Genomic DNA, 24,542 nt, shown 5'->3' with positions numbered 1-24,542 from the left:
GAAACCGTTTTAAAGTCCCCCTGTGGTGAAAATCAAGCTTTTAATGTTGTTTATATGTCTACGTGGTGTTTTGAAAATGCTTTAATAATTTGCGAATTCATAAGTCAACACCATTGCTGAGCATTATCTCCTTAAAACTGCAGTGAACCAAAGACCAGTTCTAAGCTGTTTCTGATGTCACAAACAACCTTGTAACCAATCACGTCAACGAGTGGATCACTGAGCTGGTGTGAGTGAGTGGAGGCGGGGCTAATTTGAATATTCATAGAACCTCATATACTAATTGAGGCAAGGGTCAAGTTTTTTCCCCAAGAAAAATACATTTAAATATGTCATTTTGGTGATCAAAGATGAGTTTGAAGCAATACAATGTTTGACTACGGGGGGACTACAGGACTACAGTCTTAAATTGAGTTCTTCACTTACAGTGGAGGTCTATGGCAACTTGTGTCCGCCACAAAATAAAAAAGGTTTGGACAATTTGGATTTCATTTCAGTTGGGCATTTATAGCTCACAATTTCCATTCATTTCAGTTCAGTTGTGAGTTATAAACACAATTGCAAGAAATAAAATCAGAATAACAATTGTGAGTTATAACAAAAAATTTGATTTGAACTCAATTGCGAGAAAGCAAGCCAGAATTGTGAGATTAAAAAATTGAAATTAGCTTTTTTATTCGGTGGCAAAAACAAGCTGCAATTGAGGCCTATGGGACAATCAACTTCAGGAAATGTAAATGCATTTCTACAAAGTGGAAAGAAAAAAACGATCATGCTAAGTGAGAAACAATTTATTTTTTTATACATTTGGGTGATGACAATAAAGAAACTTCAAGACAAAAAAAAAAATCTGCAGATTATAGAGTCTAACGTTTACTTCCAGAGTTTCTTGATGGACATGTTTTTCTCACTGTCTTTCTGCATCACCTGTGAAAATATAGTAAATTATAAATTAAGAGATATCCATGAAAACAAATGGTTCTAACATTAGGATTGGCAGGTTAAAATATTATTTGTACTAAAAAAACAAATCGGAAAAAAACATGTTTTCAGTACCTTTGCCACTGCCATTTCAAAATCCTCTTGGGTAACGTGGACTCTCCTCTCTCTCAGGGCATACATCCCTGCCTCTGTGCAGACACCCTGTCAGACAAGCACAAATAAAAACTGATTTCAGCACTGCTTCTCCTGAATAAGTGCCGCATAGACGCCCATAAATGATCCTGTGACCTCACCTTGACCTCAGCACCAGATGCCCCTGGCATCAGCTCAGCAATCTTGCGCAGGTTAATACCACGTGTCAGGTTCATTTTACGGGAGTGGATCTTCAAAATGTCCAAACGGGCCTGCAGAGAACAAAATAACGCTATGAGGCTACTAGTATTTATGCCTTCAATACTATAGAGTCATACATTACACAACATTACAGACACGCTCCACGCATGTAAATGATAAAAGTTCATGTGGAGCAGCATTTACTGTCAACGGAGCTGCTCTGAGATGCACGTGAACTACATGCATGTAAATAATTAAAGCGCATATATTAAACCCGCAGTGCATATATTCATTTAATTGATTCGGAGTCTTTGAATTCTCAATAGCATTATCTATGCTGTAGTATGTTTTTTTAAATGGTTTTGATATTTCGTGCAGCCTTAGAAATGGTCTAATAATGCGGTTCATGGTTTCTCCTTCGTGGAATTTCTCAAACGGTAAATTGCAAACAAGGATTTTTTTTTTAAATCAAGTACTCAAATTTAATCGAGGAACCGTGACAGCCCTAATCAAGATGATAGAGAAAATTTAAAAATATGTAACAATCCCAGCTTACCGCTTCATTGGGAGGGGGAAATTCAATCTTCCGGTCAATGCGGCCTGGTCGAAGAAGCGCAGAGTCTAGAATATCAATACGGTTTGTTGCCATGATAACCTGAGGGAAACAAGAAAATATTTAGTAAATTCATACTTTTCTTACAGAAAAATGATAAAAACACAGCAGGAGCAAAGCATAACAATGGCATAGGTATAAGTTTAGTCACAGCACCCCTGGTGGTGATAATTGGAAAGGCAGTTCAATGAGTATGTGGTGCTGCAAACAAATGTATTTAGTACTCAGGCATGTGAGCAGCTAAAGACACGAGTAATGTAGTGGATGAAACCGCACCACTCATTCAAACGCAGCGTTATACTGTAAATTCCATTTTTATGACTGGATTCTGCTATTCCACCTGCATTTTCCACATTGTGGAAATCATAGATCCCTATACAAGATGTATGGTAAGTCTTGGAAAATTACTACTAATAATAATAGTATTCAAATTTGTTTGATATATCAGCTTTTAAAAACCAGAGACCTTTCCTCTAAGGATCAGCACACAGTTTACAGATGTTCGCTTCTCACCTTGATGTTCTTGGTGGCCTCAAATCCGTCCAGCTGGTTGAGGAGCTCCAGCATAGTTCTCTGCACTTCACTGTCTCCTCCTGATCCGCCCTCCAGCCGAGAAGAGCCGATGGAGTCGATCTCGTCCATGAAGATGATAGAGGGCGCATGCTCCCTGGCCATGACGAACAGCTCACGCACCATACGAGCTCCTGACAACACAGAGAATATGTTGAGTCAAATTAGGACAATCAATCCAGCTTGAGAAATCAGACTGATTTTTTTATTTTCCTATTTCAGAGCTATCAGATGGCTTCAGAAAACTTGTAATACAGCAGATTTGTCATTTAAACTGTTTTGATTGTAGGTTAATTGTGTGTGTTTTAGTTCCTTTTGGAGCTTGACAGCCCTTGGTCAATATATACTTTTATTATAAGGAAAATAGCAGCGAGAACATTCATCTAACAGAAGAAAGTCATACAGTGGTCGATATTTTGAGCACGTCACATGCATTTGCAACTAAAATTAGATGTTTTTAAAAAAAAAAATATTAAGAAATTTGATACATAAAAAGTATTAAATATCTTAAATGGTGTAATAAAAAAACTTTGAAATCGTGATACAGCCTAATGTGACTATTAACCTTAAATAAAAACTATGTTTTAAAGGGCACCAATTATGCACCTTTTCACAAGATGTAAAATAAGTCTCTGATGTTCCCAGAGTGTGTATGTGAAGTTTCAGCTCAAAATACCCAATAGATAATTTTTTACAGCATGTTTAAATTGTCACTTTTTGGGGCTTAGAAAAACGCACCGTTTTAGTGTGTATCTCTTTAAATGTAAATGAGCAGCTGCAGCCGGCCAGGAGGGCGGAGCCTCACGAGATCGCGCTCAGTGCCAGGACGACAATCTCATCTCAAGGAATGATAATATTATAACAGAAACTCTCAATAGCGGTGTTCATTTCGACCTGGAGTCTGACAACAACGCCTACAGAGTCAGAGAATATATGCTGTATGAAAATAGAACAGGCATAGTATAGCTTAATTACGGTTATAACCAGAGTTGGGTATAACGCGTTACAAAGTAACGCTTTACTGTATTCTAATTACTTTTCGTGGTAACGCAGTAATGTAACTCATTACATTTTAAATTTATGTAATTTGATTACAGTTACTGATGTCAACAAAATTAAGTTACTTGCGTTACAAATGTACTGTTAAGAAAAAAATATTTAGTAAAATGCCTTTCTAATCACGTTTGGCCGGCTGCGTCAGCATGCGCTTTAATGAATTACCGGAGAACGCGCTTCATGAGGCAGACACACACACACACACACACGCAGCGCTACACGGTTTGGAGCACAGTCTGGCCGTTTCTCAATAGTAGCCTACGCAAACTTCGGACTTGCGTCCTTGGTAGTTCAGACTTGCCAAGTTCGACTCAGGAGAACGAACTCCCGAGGACGAGAGGACGCGAGTCCGGTTATTCTGCAAACGGAACCGCGGCGTTCTTGATCGCGTCACTCAGCACGCTCTGGCTACTCCGGTTATCTCTTTATGTAGCTATATTTCAGGCAACAATTAAACGAAATATGGTATAAAGTACAACTCTGCCTCTTTTCGTCAACAATAAAACAAAATATGTTATAAAACACAACTCTGCCTCTTTTCATTAAAAAAAAATCGTAAACATATTAGGCTAATGGCCACACAAATGTGCGCATACATTGATTATCTTCACTGCATATATTTATAACAACACGATATATAAAACACAACCCTGCTTCTTTTTGTTTTCATTTTAAAAATATTAAACATTATTGATCATTAAAACTGACATTTAACAGAGACAGACTTGTCATTTTATTTTATTATACATGTACATACAGTGAAGAGAATGTATAGTAAAATAAATATAAAAAATATTCTATATATTTTAAAATATATAAAATAAAATTACACAACCCTGTCTCTTTTTGTTAAATGTCAGTTTTAATGCTCAATAATATCCAGTATAAAAGTATAAGTAGCCTAAAAGGTATAAGAAGCTGTACAATTAGAAATAAAGCATATAGTTCAGTCAAACATAAGTCAGCTCTCTAATAGGCTACAAAGTTAAAGTCACCTCTCGATGCATCCTGGGTAAAAGGGGCGGATAAGGAACACATCAGTGGTCTTGAACTGGACTTGGCTAGATGTGAACTTTAAATTGGAACAGTACTTGGGCAGCGACTGATGACGTTTCACAAGTCCACAAGAACATATTGAGAAACAGCCCTCTCTTCTGTCTCGCATGCGCGCTCTTTCTCGCTCGCTCTAGATTCCGGGAGATTTGAACTAATTTGCGGGCATCAGGGAGCCGCTATCAACATGCGGGAGACTCCCGGAACTTCCAGGAGACTTGGGATGTCTGTATTTTGCAATATTAAATTACGGAAAGAACTGAGTTTCACTTTGTAGTGTATTCTTGTAGTTTTAATAGGTTTTCAAAGTAACTTGGAAGTAAAGTAATTAGTAATCTGATTACTTTTTACATGCAGTAATCAGTAATGTAATCAAATTACAATTTTGAAGTAGTAATTAGTAATTTGTAGTGGATTACTTTTTTGATTAACCCACCCAACACTGGTTATAACTTATTTTTCATCTTGCTTTTATCCACTATTAGTACAAGCCTGTTGTAGCGGACCGTGTCCGAATGATGGCCAAAAATATAACTTGCTGATGAGTTCAATGATGTTTATTGTACATCACACAAAAGGAAGTGTTAGTTTTACTCCAGAGAATCACTGTAAGAGCTGAATAAACAGTATAAGAAGTGCGCATTAAAGTCTCATCCATAAACTCTCTCTCCCTTTCATTATCATCAACCTACACAGCGAAGTACACAAAACACTCATTACAACTAACAGTAAACAAATATATATACACCTTTTCAATGGGTACTTAATAAACTGGTAAACTTTATATCAGTAAAACGACTCGATGAGCTGTCAAAGTGCGCGCTCTCACTTTCATTTCTGCCGTGATCAGTAGGCTAACGTTAGGCCTATCGCTCCGGAGACTGTAAGCTGGATCACGAACAGTTGGTACTGATCCATCCTCGAGTAACAACGAGAGAAAATTAAGACTGCTATGTTCATTCTTACATCCAACAACAAAACACCTCAATCGCTTAGAAGACATTCTTGTCTAGCGTTACAGCTGCTCCAGTGTCGAAACAATGGCGGACTGTGTACAGCTCACTTAGGGCGGGTCTATGCTAAAACTGCAGTGTCAATCAACAGTTGTGGGCGGGGCTTGTGCAAAAGTACATCACATTGCCTCAAATCTGAGAACGGGTTGTTTCTGAGACAAATCTGAGACAGTGCTTATGATTTATGGGGATTTAAGAAAAAAAATTACTGGGTGTATTTTTTATCATTATAGGGTGGCTGTGTACACACACTGCCAACACACATTTATGTTCAAATGCCATGTAAAAATGAATTTTGCATAATAGGTGCCCTTTAATTAAATAAATGCGAGCGCTGCACGTCCAAAGTAAAAACAGTTTCAGAGCAGTTCGCAATTAATGAATACAGTGCATTTATGCCAAACAATTGATTTACAGTTTATGAATTATGACAATGTTTATTTTATGGTGTTAATAATGTAATTTGTTGTAGATGGTTGTACAAGTGAGTATATTACTGCCCTCAACTGTTTGTTGTCATATATACATATATATACACACACACACACAGATTTTAAAGATTAAAGTAGGGCTATAAATATTTACATAATTATTAAATACAGTAGGGCTGCAACTAACGATTATTTTGATAATCGATTAATCGGACGATTATTTTTTTCGATTAATCGATTAATCGGATAGAAATTAAATTAGATTTTTTTTTTATTATAACTAAATAAAACCGTAAATCAGGGTATTTATGTGTAAAAGTGTACTTTAAAAAGTGCAAAAGCCACACATTGAGTTTTACTAATATCAATATTTGCATTGTTTTTAATGATAATTGCTGATGGCAAGTTGACAAACATGATTATTGTTAAAAAAATGATATCCAACATATTATGTTTTAACACAATTTTTGTTAAAACAAATTTACACTGACATGTTGTTCAGATGTGAATATCTGAACTAAAAACAAACTAAAAACATCTAAAATATATAATTCATTTAATTTTTATTTAAAATCAATTATATATAAGGAATATAAGGATAAAGAATATAATATATATAATATATATAATATATAAAAGAATATAATATAAGGATAAATTGATTAAATAAATATAGAAAGACTGAAAACAATTGTGTGAATGTAGAGCCGCAGTAGATCGCGTTTGAAAAACAATTAAAACTTAGTAGACAAATGCTATAAAAAGAGAACGGAATGGAGGTAACGTTACCCAGCAAGCTAACATGCTTGAGTAAAGGACAGGAGAAATTATGCATTAATGCACAAGCATTCGCTGAAAACCACTGAGTACAGTGACTAAAAAACTATATTTTACTGCTGCTGTTATTAACTGCCTTTGTATTTAATGCTTCACTTTGTAAACACCGTTTTAATTTAACCTATTTCTGCGGTAGCGCTATTTTAATCCATCACTTACGTTGCGAGCGAACTGACTGCACAACCTGATGCTCGAGACAAAATACAGACATCCCGGAAGTCCCGGGAGTCTCCCGCATATTGATTGCGGCTCCCTGATGCCCGCGAATTACTTCAAACTCCCGAAATCTAGAGCGCGCAAGCAAGAGCGCGCATGCGAGACATAAGAGACTGCTCCAAACCGTGTAGCGCGCGCGCTCGGCAGAGCGCCTGAGGGAGAGAGACCTTGCGTGTGTGTGCGTACCAGTAAACGCTCCCCGTGACGTAAGCAGACCAACTAATCGATAATGACATTCGTTGACAACGATTTTCATAATCGATTATAATCGATTTTATCGATTAGTTGTTGCAGCCCTAAAATACAGCTTGAAGCATGAATATTTAAAAATCTAGTGTACTTTTTGTATACTAGTAAATTAAATCACTAGTATTGTCACCTTGTATCCCTTTAAGGAAAAACACATTATTTGATACATTTTTGTTCAGTTTGAGGAGTTTTTTTAACGAGAACCTAAATTTTCCAACTCAGGATCACATGTCCTTCTTGAAAAAAAAAAAACCAACCCCCATCAAGCCTTGTAATATTAATTTGATTTTTCTGGAAGCCAACCCACCTTCTCCTATGAATTTCTGCACCAGCTCTGATCCAGACACCCTGATGAAGGTGCAGTCGGTGTGGTGGGCCACGGCTCGGGCTAACAGGGTCTTTCCTGTGCCAGGAGGTCCATACAGCAGCACACCCTGCAGACCAACACACACACATTACACAATACGAAGCAGGTAGGGCTGCCCAAGAGACCAGTAGCATTTTTTACATGACATGTTTGACCTGATAAGAATGTGTTATGCTATCACTTGCCTTAGGCTGTGCAATTCCTAGAGCCTCAAACAATTCTGGGTGCTTGACTGGAAGCTCAATCACTTCCTTGATCTCTTTAATTTGTTTGTCCAGCCCTCCGATCATCTCGTACGTCGAATCTGGCACTTTTTCCACCATCATCAGCGAGACGAGTGGGTCCACTTTGTTTGGCAGGATTTTGTGAAGCGTGTAACTGTCATTACGAAGCGCTACACGGCAATTTGGAGTTACCTGGTGGATATAAAAAATTAGTATCCTATAAACGTTAATATAAAACAAGTTCACTAGTTAATACAAATCAGTAATCAGTCAGATTTTTTATATTTTCTTTTTTTCTGTTTAATGACCCACATGATGAATACCATATTGCGGATCAGTTAGAAAAAGTGGTAGTACACCTCAAGTTCTGAGGTATCATTCATGACTTTAAAGCCTAGGGCTGATTGACTGGCACTTCATCGTCATCACGATTTCAGCTTCTTACAATTAAGCAAGCATAATTGTCCGCTGTTTAGTTATCCTGATAACTTTTATTTCTCTATATGACATTTTCTTGCTTGGGGTTGCCAGATGCCAAGAGTTTAAACCCTCCAATTAGAGCTTTTCTCTTAATTGGATGCATTTTCTGCCCAGAGCTTAACTTAGTTTTCTCAACCGGGCAATCACACAAACACAATCTCTCTGCAGTGCAAAAAAAATAAAAATAGCACTGAGGATCTGAAAATACAACAAATATGTACACTTAAGTTAAAAAAATATTAAGCAGCAGAACTGTTTTCAACAACAATAATAAGAGATGTTTCTTGAGCACCAAATCAGCATATCAGAATGATTTCTGAAGAATCATGTGACACTGAAGGCTGGAGTAATGATGCTACAATATTTAATATATAATAAATAATTAAAATATATTCAAATAGAAAACAGTTATTTTAAAGTGCCCCAATTATGCTATTAAAAAAGGTTCCTAATTTTGTTTTTGAGGTCTCCTACAATAGATTTACATGTATCCGAGGTCAAAAAATTCTCATATTAATTTAATTCTCATAATAAACCCGGCAGCATCACCTCATTTCTCAAACAGTCTGAACAGTTTGCTCTAAGTTTCAGTCTCTCTAAACCCCTCCTTTCCAAGAGCCTACTCTGCTCTGATTGGCCCAGTCTGTTGTGATTGGTCTACTACTCACTGCGTGTGTCAGAAACGAAACGTCTATATTACTAAATCTGAATTTCAGCACCGGAGGCTCCCTCAGCACTTGATATGAATAATAACAATGCTGTCTGTATTTCCGTATCAATTCCAGCGTAAGTCTTCATCCTTTTGAAGTGCATGGAAAGTGAAATTGCAGTGCTGAAAATAGAGTCTTCTCGACGCGTTGACAACATGAACCAAAATCTTCCAGAGCTCAGCTACAACTACAATGTTTGAGGGCGGGTCAAAGTAGATGTTGTTCCAAACATAAATCTCAATTGTGGTTGCTGAATAAATGCACTTAACCTCTGTGCCACAGTGCAAAGTTTTTTTTGTTTGAATAGAAAAATATTAACATAATTCAGAATTATTGGAATTAATAACTAGCCTAACCTTCTGAGAGAAGCTTTTTGACATTTTACCAGCTTTTATAATGTAGAGGTGTGTTGATGCATATGATATAAACTAGGTAACTTTATGAGGTAAAATAAACCCTGTGCGGTTTATGTTCTCTTGAATTGCTCTTATGTGAAAGTGCAATAATTCTGATGAATTGTAAAAATACATTTCACAAATGAGAACAGTCATGATGGAAAGTTCAGCCTTTGTAAAACCCAGACAAAACACTTACATCATTTATATCAATGTTCTTATCCACATCCACCACAAACTTTCCTTCAGGATGCACCTAAAAAAAAGCATAAACATACATGAATAAACAATCTCAGCACTGATCGTGCTCATGAGAAAAGCAGAAAATAATGGTTGTCAAACCTTGACCAGCACTTTCTTCTTGTCCATGGCTCTCACCACCTCTCCAACATAAGAGCCCTGCTCCTGCAGTAACTGAAGCTCCTCACGCAGGAGGCGCACTATAGGAGACAGAGCAAAACAAATCCTGTCATGTCATACTAATGATATTTATAGCATAAGCTATTAGGCATATGCACATGAAAACCAAAAATGACATTCATAAAGTCGGTTGAAATAGCTTTACCCTTGGCATTTAACTCGTTCCTTTGAGCCTGCAGACGTCTGAGATTTTGGCTTTTATCATTCACTGTTAACTGAGTAAAGAAACAAGCACATTTAGACACAACTTACCTTTGTGAAAAAGAAGTGCACTTGATTGTATTGAATGTGCACTTGTAGTGGAGTATATTTGTAAAAAAATTAACTTGCAGATAACATAATATTAACAAAATAAAAAGCAATTAAAGTGTACTTAAGTATTATTTTGATGTGCGGACTTGCACACTAAAGCACAAGTAAAAGTACTAGATTATAATTTTAACTGTAGTATGTATCTTGATATTGCATTTAGAGTTAATATATTTTAAGTGTTGTAAATTGGAACTTCATCATTACAAATGTGTAATTACAAATATATTTAAATACATTACACACAAGTTTCAATAGAAATGACATTAAAGTGTATTTTAGTTTGGCATAAAATGTTCAATTGCATTTAAAATACATGTAAAAAAAATATTTAATATAAAAATTTCAAGTAATCAGAAAAAAAAACTTTTTTGACAATGGTTCTTAATATCTACAGAATAAATTGTGTGTCAGCCAAACTACAACATTTCATGGCTATTCTCACCTGAAGCTCCTCGATTTTAGACAGGTAATACTGTCGGAGACCAGAGCCTCCTTTACTCTCCTCAATGTCCATCTGCAACAATTATTATTAACAATAATATCAATAACACATACAGTCAGGTTATTAATGGTCAGGTAGTGGTCAAGTAAAGTCACCTTTATTTATATAGCACTTCTTACAATACAGATTGTTTCAAAGCAGCTTTTCAGAGTTAACAGGAAAATAATGTTGTAATAATAGTGTTAAATATAAAATTAAATGTCCCCAACTAAGCAAGCCAAAAGCCAATGGCGACAAAGGCGAAGAAAGGCGACTGTAAGTTAATAGTGTCAGGTGGATTAAAGTGATGATTCGTGAGGTTTTCTTGAAACTATACATTACCATGTTATGAAGAATAATAAGAAATTTCTCACGTTATGATTTCAAAATTGATCAAAGATATGATATTTCGTTAGTAGCCTAAAATCGAGATTTATTATTTTATTATTAGGCATGAAAGACCTCTGTTGTTATTATCAGTGATTTTGCAAGTAAAAACGAAACATTCATTATTTGTCATGTAATACATCATGTTATGATCAGTTCCAGTCAGTGACAATGAGACAGCAAACTGGGCTTCATTCGGAGCTGACGCGTTAAATTCAGCCATTTCAACTTATATTTTTAAACACTACAGTTACAGCAGATTCAGATACATCTATAAAATATGTGATACTCACCAACAGCTAACCATACTGTTCATATTAGAAGATTTAACACATAAATAACACTTACTTGGTCAATCCCGTCCAACGCCATCTTGAACATACAAACTTCCGTTCGTCAGCGGCGTTTTTCCGTTTTGATTTCCTCGGGCAAGATTCAGAATTAAGGAGGCGATCTCTGGCGCCACCGACAGGCTGGAGAAACCACGGTAACGGTGTGGAAAGAAAAATGTAACCCGGCCTTATTTATACCTTATACCTTTTGCATTGTTTGTAACAGCTTTGGTGAATAATATGACTGTTCGAAGTTGAACCTATAATTGCTCTTGCTTTTGTACAGTATGTTTGCTGAAATCGTCTCATCCCTAGTTTCCATCATTCTTTGTAGCTACAAAAGTAGTTTACCAGCCCCAAAACAGTAGCGAAAAAGGGAACTCTACAAGTCTGTAGGACAGGTGTGCCATTTTCGAAATGATTTTTTAAAATCATTAGGACACATTTCTCGATATTTAGGCCACTTTTTCAAAACTCTTGACACAGAGAGCACAACACCAGTCTGGGCTAAACTGTGGATAATCATGGCTTTGGGACAAAATGCATGAAATTACCACATCTTTCAAATTACATGAATAAATTACACGAACTCCACCAACATTATATACAGTCTACAGGTCAGTTTGCACATGCTTACAAACTCTTTTCAAAATGGTTAAGTTAAAAACTTAAGTTAAAAACCTAACACATAAAACCAAAATGATTAAGACAGGAATTTGCTACATTTAATACAATATTGAAATATATTCTGAATCTAAAAAAATAAATACTATCAAAAAATTAGGTGTAGCTGAACACCTACCCAAGTATTAGGCTAGTCTTTCAATTCATTACCATTTATACAAAAGGGTAAACTTACGAATAATTTTGTACAGTAATGTAATATAAACATGGACTATGTAATGTATAGGCCTACAGTGCATTATATGTAGAGTGTCATTCTTGTTTTGTTAAAAAATATTACAAGAGAATTGTATAATGCTGCTTTTTGTTAGTTTTTTTTTTAAGTTAGTTTTATGAGTGACAAAGTGTTTGTTAGGTGAAAACTTTTGCTAGTGTTATGGAAGAATGAGTAGATTTGAGACATGTATGACGTGTTTTGGTAGATTAAGTGGATTTTGGACGTGAAATTAACTGCTGTGCCAAAGTTGATTTGGAGAACTGTGAAAAGTTTTGAAAAAAGTGACCCACGTATTGAGTAATGGGTCCTAGCTATTGTAAAAAACTGTAATGAAAACCGGTATTACCAGACTAACCAGGACAACAGACACTAGGCTACATGCATCAACATGACTGGTGTTTGGCTTTGTCTAACAAACAATCTACCCTCTAGTAGACAGACCAACATATCTGATTTTCTTACTTCTGCAAATATTTAATCTAATGATAACATTTAATATTCCATCAAGGTTGATTAAACACAAAATGTCTTTTTTCCAGACATGGGTTAGTATTTTTGATTATAACACATTTATATTGTGCTCAGTCACATGTGAATTCCCCTTTATGGAAAGAACTTTATTGTTTAAAATATTCCAATTTCCCAGTAAAAAAGTACAAAAGATAAGCATTTGATTGATACAAAAATATAAAACAGAACTTGCGTTGTAAGAACTTAGTTGGCACTTGCACAAAAAGGGCTTAATCCACTCACAAGTGAATAAAAAGTACAAGAGCTTGTGGCATTTCAGATCAGCATTAATACTGTCTGAATAACTCAGCTATAAACAAAAAGAAACCACCGAAAGAAACATTCAGTTCAGCTCTATCGACAACATCTGTGGCATGCTGTCAATTATAACAAAATCGTTTCAACTCGTCTCTCAGAGAGAATTTCATTTTGTTTTTTAAAACACTTTATAAACTGAATGAGAATTTCGTTTTGCTTTTTTTAACCACTTTATAAACTTTATAACCACTTTTATAAACTGGAAAGTCAAAAAATGATTTTCTGTGGTAATCAGCAGCATGCCACAGATGTCGAACCTGTTATATTCCTAAATTGAAAATTCAACTTGCTGTCAATACTTGCCACAAATGACAACACCACCAATATGAATGATCACGTATTAAAACCCACTTAAACAGAAAATTTCCATCAGATGTTTGGAATGTAGAAGTACACGTTGAACTAATCTACTCTAAAAATATGGCTTTGAATACCTGAAAACAAAGAACATGCTGATGGTTAGCACACCATCGTTCACAAATTCAGTCACTGCAGTACGGTCTCTACCACTTCAGGAGACTTTTGAACACTAAATAAGAACATGAACTGGCAAAAAAAGAAAAAAAAGAAAAGTAAACATTAACTAGATGAAGATAGAAAGTCTATACTGAACTAAACCAGCTGGACAACCAAATGTGCTGGAGTTCTCGTTGGGGGTGGAAACACAAAAAGATGGCTCTTGAACGCAGTGCAGCACATATTTTCCTGAGAGACCAAATGGAAAAATCCACAATATTGAAAGAAGAAAAACATTGCATTTTCATTACTAGTCAACCTAATTACAAGTAACTGCATTCTGACTCAAAATTGTGCAATTAATTTGTGAAAACAGAAGTCTTTGCGGTCAGAATTCAAACATTTCAGTAACAAAATGGCGAATGTAGACCAAGTTTGGCAATTCCTAATTAATTAATTAACTATGGTCATTAATTAACTATAAACATAAAAAGGATGAACAACAAGAAGCTGTGTTGCATCTGTCACCTATAGGGGTTTTAGCCAATTAGCTACAGTACTGTATATCTTACTGTAAAATATACAAAAAGAGCCCTATTTAACAGGATATTATAAAAGTAAAGATGTATATGTCAAAAAACTGGATCATGAAAAAAATGAACTGAATGACTTATTTTCACATTACATTTTCAGAATATATAAAACAAAATCAGAGATTGAATTCAAAAAGAGAGATACACAATGAAGAGTTCCAGTTAATGTAACAGCATTTGAAATTTGATGTGACCAGATGTTTGCTATGGTACAGTCTGCAAATGCTGCAACTGAGAAGAAGTTTATGACAGTGCAATATACCAAACAATACCAGCACCCAAAACTTCTATATGAAGTGCCTCTATGGGCTTTTTTATGGATTCCATGGATGACTGGATCTGGAGTCTGAATCTTCTTAAGTGAGTCGGATTCCTAGTACCTGTTCCAATTCTTGTCTCCTCTGCTGGACCTGAAAAAAAAAAAAACACACAAAAAAAACCCCATAACAAAACCCAGATATAATTTATTTATAGTATTATAGATACTATAGTATCTGATGTGTTTTGTAATGTAAATAAATACTAAGCGCTCACCTTTGAAAATATGTAGCGTCCAACAGCTTCTGTAACCCAGTTTGAGTGATAAAACTCAGTTCTCCTCTCCTCCTCTGGATTACCCACAGTGTCCGTCATTAACTGCGTAAACCAAGACAAAACATCATAAATGAAGGATGGAAAAAAAATATCAGAATGACTAAATCCAATGAGGGAAATCCAAATCATGGTGCACTCTCTGAGTATACCTTGAGGTCTCGGCTCTGAGATTTGAGCCAGTCCTGGATGAAATCCTGCGGGTTGTTACTAAAGCTGAGCATGAAGTCCCTCTGGGTTTTCAACTGATTGATGGATTCAATAGTCTCATGGATCTTATGGAGAATGTAAATGTTTGGTTAAAAATAGCCTCTTTACCTTATAATGAGTGGAGAATAATTTACACGAGGTGTCATTTACGTCCTTGCACACACACCTTCATCTCCAGGGTAGCAATCTCCTGCTGATTAGTTGTGGATGACAGGAAGCTGGTCATCTGAGCCTTCAAAGGGTCGTCCACCTCAACATCGATATCAAAGCATGCAGTCTTTTTCTGATCATTGGGATCCACACTGCCAAAATAATACAGCAATAAAGCAGCATTTGGTCAAAATCAATAACCATACCAATACTAATAATAATAGACAACTACATTCAGACAACAACAAATACCGGTAATCTAAACTGTTAATACAATTTTCCACATTTAAGATTTTACAATAGTCATTAAATGTATTCAAATGTATTCTTTCCCTCAAACTCACCAACTTAAAATAAATATATTTCATTAGTAGGTGCAAGCTATATTCAGAAAAATTAGTGTGATCAAACTTTGGTTTGTTCGGTTATATATATATATATATATATATATATATATATATATATATATATATATATATATATATATATATATTTTGTATTAAAAAGAATTAAAAAAAAGAGAGTAAACAAAAAAATCTATATATATATATATATATATAGAAACCAGAAACCATAAGACCACACCTGATGTTATGATTGATGACGATGGGGTCAGGGTGCTGAAGGAGGCCGGCGAGCTTCATGGGAATATCCGAAAATCTCATCCTGGGGCATCCAAAAATCTGCAGGATTACAGCAGTTCAATGACACAAGACTCAGTCTAAACCAATGAGTTCATGGTCAAGCACCTATCCCATAGTTGTCTTTGCACAAAGCATGCTATACAATATATCTCAGATCAAGTACTAAACTAAATTCTAAAGACAATGAGAGTCGACCTTCCCTGTGCAAAGCTCCCTGCCACAGTGCAGGGTGTTTCTATAAAGTTGCTAAGGTCTTCTGAATGGCTGACAGGGGCATTGCAAGGTGTGCCCAAACAAGTCTCTATTACAATCAAGTCTTTACATTTGGCTTGGGTCTCTCCTTCTTTGTATACATGGGCAGTTTGAAAAGATATCTGACATTGAGAGGAAGGAAGGAAGTAACACGGGAGCTAATGCAGATTTGAGTGTCATCAGCTTAACAGGGTGAACTGCAACCAAGTAAAATAATTAAGATTTAGTAAAAGCATATAGACTTGAGAATTGGGCCAAGAACCGAACCCTGGGGACGCCTCTGTTGATAGGTCAGGAGCATTGGAAAATTTCATTCTCTGGAAAAAAGACAATTTGCTATCTCTCACTTAGATAGGATGTGAAAAAGTGCACAGCTGTGCCAGTAATAACAATGGCTCAGAGGCAATTGTATACTTGACTTAGGTTGTGGCAGACACTGTCAAATGCAATGCGTAGATACCAGGGTTTCTGTATTTTTTTCTGTTCTAATGTGTTTTAGATTCAGCTTCTGTAGGGGGCTGCATAAAACCTATTAGTTATGAAAAAAACTTTGACAATTCACTTATAATTAAAAAGGGTAAAAATTTAAAAAAGCTTTCTAAGCGTAAGTGGTTTGTTGGAACCTGGATATTAAAGAATTGTGAGAACAGGCTAGGGGTAATTTCGTGCTAGGAGTGCAAAACTTTTTGTGTACCTGTCTGAAGTATCGGTTGCAGTTAATGTACTCTTTCTCATGGCAGTCTTGCAGCTTGTTGTTTTTGATGTAGAGCCACAAGGCTTGCATTATACTGGCTCTGGTCTGAGTGTGGACTCCCAACAGTCGAGCCAGACGTGGATCCAGCTTATACTGCGGGGGCTGAGTCAAGTACAAGGAGGAGACAATCATTAACGACAACCATTTACTCTGTAACAAACAAACTTATGACATGAATAGACTGAAGTTTTATTTTCTTTTGAAAACCCCTTTAGTTTTTTGTCTTTTAGTCCATGTCTGTGAGCTTTGAGGCTATATGCTAGTGTTCTCCTAAAAGTAGACAAAACAAACTTCACAATTGAAAAAATGTAAGTTAAAAATGTATATTCATTCATTCTATCTCTTAAGGGAAAATGCAAAAAAAAAAAAAAAGATTACGCATCTTGTATTCATGGGCGTATCTAACCGTCACCTGCTTCTGACTAGCAAGTGGTAGTAGCATGATTCACAACAAAATTCTGTTTAAAGGGGTGGTAAAACACATTTTTTCGAAGGCTTGATTGTGTTTGTGGGGTGCACTTTAACATGTGTTTATGCTTCGTTTAAAAAAAAAAAAAGCATTATTTTTCATATATTTTACCTTTATTCTACACTGCTCTGTCTTGTAAAAACAGTCTGATGGTTTCCAGGTTCTATGAAGCCAGTCCCTTAAAAATACGCAATGGGCTCAGATTGGTTAGCTGGCCCAGTGTGTTGTAATTCGCTAACTGCCTAGTGCACGTTTTTCAGAAACGCCACGCCCCGTACCTTTACCGGTAGTTTGTGGTTTGGTGTATTATAAACAATGGCATCAATTAAACCATACTAATTTGAGCCTGAATCGGACCCAGAGAATGTTAGTGAAGATGACCGAGCAGAACCTGTTCAAGAACGGCTGTTAAACGACGTCTCAGAATGGTTTGTTTTTTGTAGTTGTTGTTGTCTTATACGCTGTTATGTTGTACTAATTATTATAGTTGATGTTTAATTTATAACAGTAACAAGTGTTTGTCTATTCACAAAAGTGTATTCAAGAACATTTTTTATTAAAAATATATATTATTTTATTAGGTGTATGTAGTAACTGTGCAAAAATGCCAACTGAGGTGGAAAACATCTGTTGCAAAGAAATACAGAAGGTGGTGTAATAAGCTAGTATCAAAATTATGCATAGTGTGTTTATAGTTATGTATAATCCTTTTTTCATATTTAAAAGATGAACATAGGTTAATTGTACAGTATATACTCATTGTCTTACATTACTGTTTAGGTTGTAAAACGAATGATGGAGGTTCCAGACCCTCCTACATGTATGGTTGAGATAAAATAAAGTTTGTAACGTTAGGTGTTTGTCGGATAACGTTAAGTATGAATGAGCATTTAGCAAACTGGTTTGCAGAGCCAAACAGCGTTGGCATTTGTTTACTTCCTTGCTACAACGTACAATTAACAATACGAACTATTACAGGAAAACACATCGATGAAAAATAAATCATACTTAAAGGTTGTGGCCCGTAAACAACAGCTTCTGTTCTTAAAGTTGGAACTGCTCCATCTCTCAGGACAAGCCGTTGTGCGAATCCTGCATTGAACTCGCCAAGATTGTGGAAGCTTTCCTCCGTAAAATGTGCAGCACAGAGAGCGAGATTTGGGTAATAATTATGAGGGACCGAGTTAAAAATAAATGTTAGCCAGTGATCTCTAACTCCCTCGTCCCTAGGAAGGCTGAACCAAGTGGACCTGCAATCCGGATGAAAATAACAGCGTTTCGGAGGCATTATGGCAACAACACTCCAGCCTACCATACCACAACAACTCTTCTCCAAAGCAATATAAAATGGCCTTGCCCCCCTTATTTTGTATTCTCCTCGGAGGGGTTTATGTAAATATTGGGGTTAGTGTTGTCAGCAACCCTGGAGGAATGTCGTGTAGTCCCTACCGGCCGTTTGCTGTAGTCCTTAGAAATTGATTTCTTTAAAAGCAAATATCTCCGTTTGCTTTGAACTTTGAGCATTGTAACTTTGCAGATGTTGTTTATGCTCAAACAGCAACATTTCACACTAACTAAAGTTAGAAAAGTGAAATCGTGTTTTACCACCCCTTCAATGATAATGTGATGTAAATTAATGAAAACTGACTTTAAAAAAATACATAATGTATACACAACCAATCAAAAGTTTGGATTAATTAATTAATTAAAATGTTAAAGGACAAGTTTGGTATTTTACACTTAAAGCATTTCAAAGTTTGAAATTTGGACAAATGCTGCTGTCCCGAGAATTTTCGGTTTCTGTGTTAGCACCCCCCACCTCCACAATGGTTTCATAGGGGCACTGGAAGAATCATTCATAAAACGCATTAAACTTTAGTTTACAAAGATGTGAAACTCACCGAGTGGTCTGGGGTGTTCACTGATATGCTTACACAAAAATCGCTGCAAAAGACGCTTTCCAACAGGTTTTATCGTAGTTTTTGTCCAACTCCATTGCCTTGTATTGGATGTTCTGTGAGGTACCGTATTACTCCGCCGCCAGAAACGGAAATGGGGTTGTGTGTATTCTTTCTGTAGTCTTATGCAGTCGCGGTATCGTAGGCTACGCTATCCAAACATTGGCAAAGGTGCATTATCGCCACCAACTGGGCTGGAGTGTCTATTATTCAAGCTCTCAACGGATCAATGTCCGGTTGTGAGGCGTTTGGAGAAATAGGTCCACAGTTTTACAACGAATGGTAAAACACCTGTTGGAAAGCATCTTTTGCAGCGATTTTTGTGTGAGCATATCAGTGAACATCACAGACCACTCGGTGAGTTTCACGTCTTTGTAAACTAAAGTTTAATGCATTTTATGAATGATTATTCCAGTGCCCCTATGAAACCATTGTGGAGGTGGGGGGTGCTAACACAGAATCCGAAAATTCTCGGGACAGCAGCATTTGTCCAAATTTCAATCTTAACCATTCTATTTCATCAGAAACGATCTTAAAACAGGGCTTTAAGTGTAAAATACCGAACTTGTCCTTTAACTAAGGCTGCAATTATTTGATAAGAAATACAGTGAACAGTATTCTATTTGAATATATTTCAAAATGTAACATACTCCTGTAATGCAAAGCTGAAATGTTCAGCATCATTACTCTAGTCTTCAGTCACACGATCCTTCAGAAATCATTATAATATGCTGATCTGCTCCTTAAGAATATTTTCTTATTATTATCAATGTTGAACAGTTGCTGCTTAATTTTTGTGTGAGTAGGAACTGTAATGTATTACCATTCAAAAAGGCAAGTACAATAATAAAAAAAGTGAAGTGTAAAGTAAAGTGACAGTAAAGACATATGTTACAAAAGATTTATATTTTATATAAATAAATTCCACAAAATAATTGCCACAAAAATATTAAGCAACAAAAACTTTTCAATATTGTTTTGATAATAAGAGCCATTATTAATAATTGAGGACCAATAATAACTGATAAAACTGATAAAAAATGATTTCTGAAGGATCATGTGATGCTAAAGACTCAAGTAATGGCTGCTGAAGACTCAGCTTTTCCATTACAGAATGAAATTAAATTTTTAAATATATTAAAATAGAAAACACTTCCTTTAAATTGTAAAAAATATTTCACACACAATATTATTGTTTTACTGTAGTTTTCATCAAATAAAAACAACCTTGGTGAGCGTAAGAGACTTCTTTCAAAAACATTTAAAAATCGTAATTATTCCAAACTTCTGACCGGTATTGCATGTGTTTGTGAGATGTGTATTTGATACCTGGTGGTCAAGCATGAGAAGGAGAGTACATTTCACATTCACATCTCCTGGTCTCTTCACCTGAAATCCATCAGTCTCCTGAGTTGTGGGCATTCTGTGCCACTAAGACACACATAAAAAGATATGACTACAGATGTAATGACTGGATTTACTGCAAGAGAGTACCTGTGTTTGATGAGGTCATCATTATTTAAATAGATTTATTCTTTACATTATTATTTTTATAATAACACTATAATGTCATACCTCCACCAAGTGGTTGTCTGGGCCATAAAGTTCTTTGTCCAGTTCAATGACCAGGCTTTTAAAGAAGGATGAAAACTTTCGTTTCTGTTTCCCAGGCTAAGAAGAGTTAGAAAGAGAGAAAGAAGTAGGGAAAAGGGGAGAGAGAATACAAAATGTGTTCATGCCATTGATTGATACTCCATTGTTTGGAGCTGACCGCACTGGAGGGATTTTTTTTAGAAGCAGCTCACACAGCTATTGCGCCAGCATGTGTTTGCGCAATGCCTTGCCTGTCCCTCCCTTGCAGTACCACACAACTTATAACAACTCAGGCAGAAGAAAGTAAAGAAAAATAATAATTTCCTCTTTTCATGTGGCAGCAGCACAACCAGAGGTCTTTAGCTGGCAAATACATGCTTAGACGTTTACGGACTAATTTCAAAAAATGGACTAAAGTTTCAATTCCCTTTCTTGAAAGTCTGGGAACATGGAACAGCTTAGAGCACATCTGGTTTGAAGGAGTGAGCTGAGGACATGAGCCAGTGAAGTTAAGCTGGCCAACAGACCAAGAGACTCAAGACTGCCAAATAAAAAAGAATTTAGGATGGGGCAACAAAGTCAGATTGTATCTAGAGCCGTTACTTGTCATGAAACACTGTAAATGGACTCCACTGCGTGATCGCTCAAACTTGCCTGGAGTTCACATATGTGCCAACAAGTGAACGCATAGTAAAAATCATTACATACATCCTCCAGGAGTTTGCCTTCCACTCGAAGTTCCCAGGATGAAACTTTTTCAGCCTCCTCTCCCTCTGGCTTGCCAGGTGTGTAGGTGTTAGAAATGTAGATCCTCAGTTTGCGTTTTTGCTGGACGAGTAGAACAAAGCGCATTGAGATAAAAAAATTTGGTTAATTTCTTCATATTGGCATAGAGAAAAAAAAAGTCTAGTAGCCAGTGAATTCCAAAGCTAAAGCAAAAAGGGTTAGTTCACCCAAAAAATTAAAATTCTGTCATCATTTACTCGCCTTGATGCCGTTTCAAACCTGTTCTTTCATCTGTGGAACACAAAATAAGATATTTTGAGCAATGGAAGGTCACCAAAACAGGTTGGTTACCAGCATTATTTAAAATATCTTCTTTTGTCACACAGGTTTGGATATGACATGAGGGTGAGTAAATGTGTGAGCTTTCCTTAAACTTAGCTAAACTAAGAATTCATCTCTGAATTGCTACTCCAGTCTACTACATCTACCGTGATCGGCTTTTTGATGGCCTCCTGTATCTCCATGCGTTTGCGTGCAATGGTCTGGTCCAGCTTTCTCTCAAAGGCCAGAAGGTCCATGTAAGCCTGAGACTCTGGGACCAGATCCCTGATCTGAGGAAAACCAAAATCATGAGAAACTATGCACTTCAGCATCACAAAAAAGAAAAGAAAAGATTTAGACTATTCTGGTTAAACTCACCCTCTGTGGGAGCACTTTGTCAGCCATCTTACGCCTCTTCACCCTGAAAATGTAGAGCAGATGTGTAAGGAACATGACTCAACACAAACATATGTTCAAATATTATTTCAATTACAGAGTGCAAAGTTTAAAGCACTGGATATCTAAAGTGTAAGCCATATAATTATCCTCAAACAAACATAACTTTTTCTTCATAAATTTTACAGTGAAACAATCATTATTTTGAATACACATTTGAAAATTATGAATCTGTCCTGATCGAGCTCAAATGCCGAATTACTTTAACAGCAGAAATATTTTTATAAAAATATCAGCTATAAATAAGAGAGTTTTAAGGGTGTGTTCACACATGTTTGGTTTGATTAAACGAATCCTGGTGTGATTGCTCTGTTAGTGCGGTTCATTTGATAAGTGTGAACGCTGCCACCGAACCCTGGCGCACACCAAACACGCAGACCAGAGCGGTCTTGGTCTAAAGATTGGTCTCGGTTTACTTCCAAACAAACTCTGGTGCAGTTTGACTGATATTTGAACGCACCAAATGTAAACAAACCAAAAATGGGACATGATGTCATGCCTATTTTTTCTCATCATAGTCGCGATGTTGCCCATTACAGTTCGGAACAGGCATCAGAATCGCGTCTCCTCGCAACAGATCTTTCTTTGTGTGTAACGGAGGGATTTCTGCAGCTGTTATTGCTCCTTAGCAGATTTTATAAGCTCTTCATGAGTTCTCAGCTGGTCAAAATACCATGTAGGTTACGCACATAAAACGAGTGCATTTAGTCCAGCACACAGCATTGTTTTCATAAAAGCCGACCAATCAGGTTGTGAACATATCCCTATGCCTTTAGGTTCGGTATATTTAGGTTCAGTGTTGAAAAAATGCCAATGTGAACACTAAGCGGACCGGGTCCAGGACTACTCTTTTTTTGGTACGGACCAAACTTACCAAGCGAAATGAACTACAAGTGTGAACACACCCTAAATCCATTCTGCCCCCAAAAAAAGAGAGAAAAAAAAAGGGCTTTTTTTTCTTCTAAAATTTCAACAATTCCAGTTGGGCCTGCTTATAACACAACAATAAACAAGATAAAAGAGGAATGTGATTCATAAGGAGTCTCTTATGCATAAATATGCAGCGATGCATGAAGCACCACTCACATTGAAGTCGTTTTCAAATTAAGTATTTTTCTGTTGGAATTCTTTCGCCCTTCCTCAAAACTTCTGATTGCATGGATTTCTACTGAAATGACTGGATTTTGCCTGCAAAATTTCGCAGAGCAACGGTAAATGTGACCACACCTTACATCTGTGGGATTTTTCACCTGTTTTATCATTCAAAACCAAAAAGAATCATCTGCTTGTATTAGTAATAGCATACCTCTCCTCAACTACATGCATCATTTAAAGTATTAAGGCCCGTTCACACCAAGAACGATAACTATAAAGATAACCATATTAGCATCAACAACAGCAGACGATATTCTATTTAAGCATGTGCTGCAGTTTTGTCATCTGCCAATTTAAATGCTCGAGCTCAAAGCAGAATGGATTCTGATTGGTTGTCAATCTTTTTTATCGTTCATAAGCTGGAAAGAAAAAACGTTCTGAATGATAAACGATACTAGTTAGTTGAGAAACGATATTCCAATGATATCGTTTCTCTGTGCCATTATCTTTATAGTTGCAGTGTGGACTGTCCTATTGTTTTCATTTCTCATGTTTTAAGACAAACCATGTGCAAATTCATGTCAACACCATTGCTAAGTATTTTCTCCTTAAAACTGCAGTGAACCAAAGATATTCTCAAAAACACGGTTTGAAATCACTGGTGCTTTTCTGACATCACAAACTACCTCTACCTTGTAACGAATCACGTCAATATGTTGTTAACGAGTGGATCTCTGAGCTGGTGTGAGTGAGTGGAGGTGGGGCTAATTTGCATATTCATAGAACCGCATATACTAAATGAGACAAGGGTGTAGAGTTACATTTAAGCCATTTTAAGGCATGAAGAAATATTTTTCAAGAAAAAATAAATGTAATTTTGGTGTTTAAAGTTGAGTTTTAAGGGATAATATGATTAAAATAGAGGCGAATAAAGTGTGAAAGTATACATATATTATACATGCATTTAATTTCAATGCTATGGCTTTTGTGTAGATATTTAAAGATTAAAGACTTTAAGATATTTTACAAAAAAAGTCCATTTGAAACATTAACTAAAGTTAATAAAAGAATTGTTTACTGTTCATTTCAACATTTAATAACACATTTTTTACATAAAACTAACA

At 36.2% G+C, this 24,542-nt stretch overlaps 2 protein-coding genes across 3 annotated transcripts in view; both read right to left on the bottom strand.

Annotated features, from left to right (window-relative positions):
* Nucleotides 1-775: 775 nt before the first annotated feature.
* Nucleotides 776-11,586, bottom strand: psmc5 (proteasome 26S subunit, ATPase 5). Its single transcript, XM_077205947.1, has 12 exons — nt 11,438-11,586; nt 10,664-10,735; nt 10,055-10,124; nt 9,832-9,929; nt 9,689-9,745; nt 7,866-8,096; nt 7,621-7,747; nt 2,402-2,592; nt 1,832-1,930; nt 1,236-1,346; nt 1,057-1,143; nt 776-927 (listed from the first exon to the last, which is right to left on the bottom strand). Exons 1-12 carry the CDS (start codon nt 11,468-11,470, stop codon nt 874-876), a joined length of 1,230 nt encoding a protein of 409 aa, XP_077062062.1. The 5' UTR covers nt 11,471-11,586; the 3' UTR covers nt 776-873.
* Nucleotides 11,587-12,918: 1,332 nt separating this feature from the next.
* The window catches only part of smarcd2 (SWI/SNF related BAF chromatin remodeling complex subunit D2), a 13,981-nt gene continuing 2,357 nt past the window's right edge, over nt 12,919-24,542 (bottom strand). The window contains exons 3-14 of one of the 2 annotated variants that reach the window (XR_013195586.1): nt 22,246-22,288; nt 22,035-22,157; nt 21,529-21,648; nt 20,803-20,898; nt 20,557-20,658; nt 16,741-16,902; nt 15,736-15,833; nt 15,167-15,302; nt 14,943-15,065; nt 14,734-14,835; nt 13,408-14,609; nt 12,919-13,199 (exon numbers count right to left, since the gene is read on the bottom strand). Coding sequence is in view for 1 of the 2 variants with exons in the window: in XM_077205946.1 (XP_077062061.1) it covers nt 14,556-14,609; nt 14,734-14,835; nt 14,943-15,065; nt 15,167-15,302; nt 15,736-15,833; nt 16,741-16,902; nt 20,557-20,658; nt 20,803-20,898; nt 21,529-21,648; nt 22,035-22,157; nt 22,246-22,288 (1,159 nt within the window). In the remaining variant the exon portion in view is untranslated. Of the gene's footprint in view, nt 14,610-14,733; nt 14,836-14,942; nt 15,066-15,166; nt 15,303-15,735; nt 15,834-16,740; nt 16,903-20,556; nt 20,659-20,802; nt 20,899-21,528; nt 21,649-22,034; nt 22,158-22,245; nt 22,289-24,542 lie in introns of both variants that reach the window. The other variant, XM_077205946.1, reaches the window with a different exon arrangement.

This window comes from Siphateles boraxobius, unplaced genomic scaffold (genome assembly GCF_051911475.1).
Source record: "Siphateles boraxobius isolate OS27281-9 unplaced genomic scaffold, OSU_SipBor_1 55, whole genome shotgun sequence".
Taxonomy (NCBI): Eukaryota; Metazoa; Chordata; class Actinopteri; order Cypriniformes; family Leuciscidae; genus Siphateles; species Siphateles boraxobius.
Note: the sequence above shows the minus strand (reverse complement) of the source record. Positions and strands in the feature narration are given on the sequence as shown.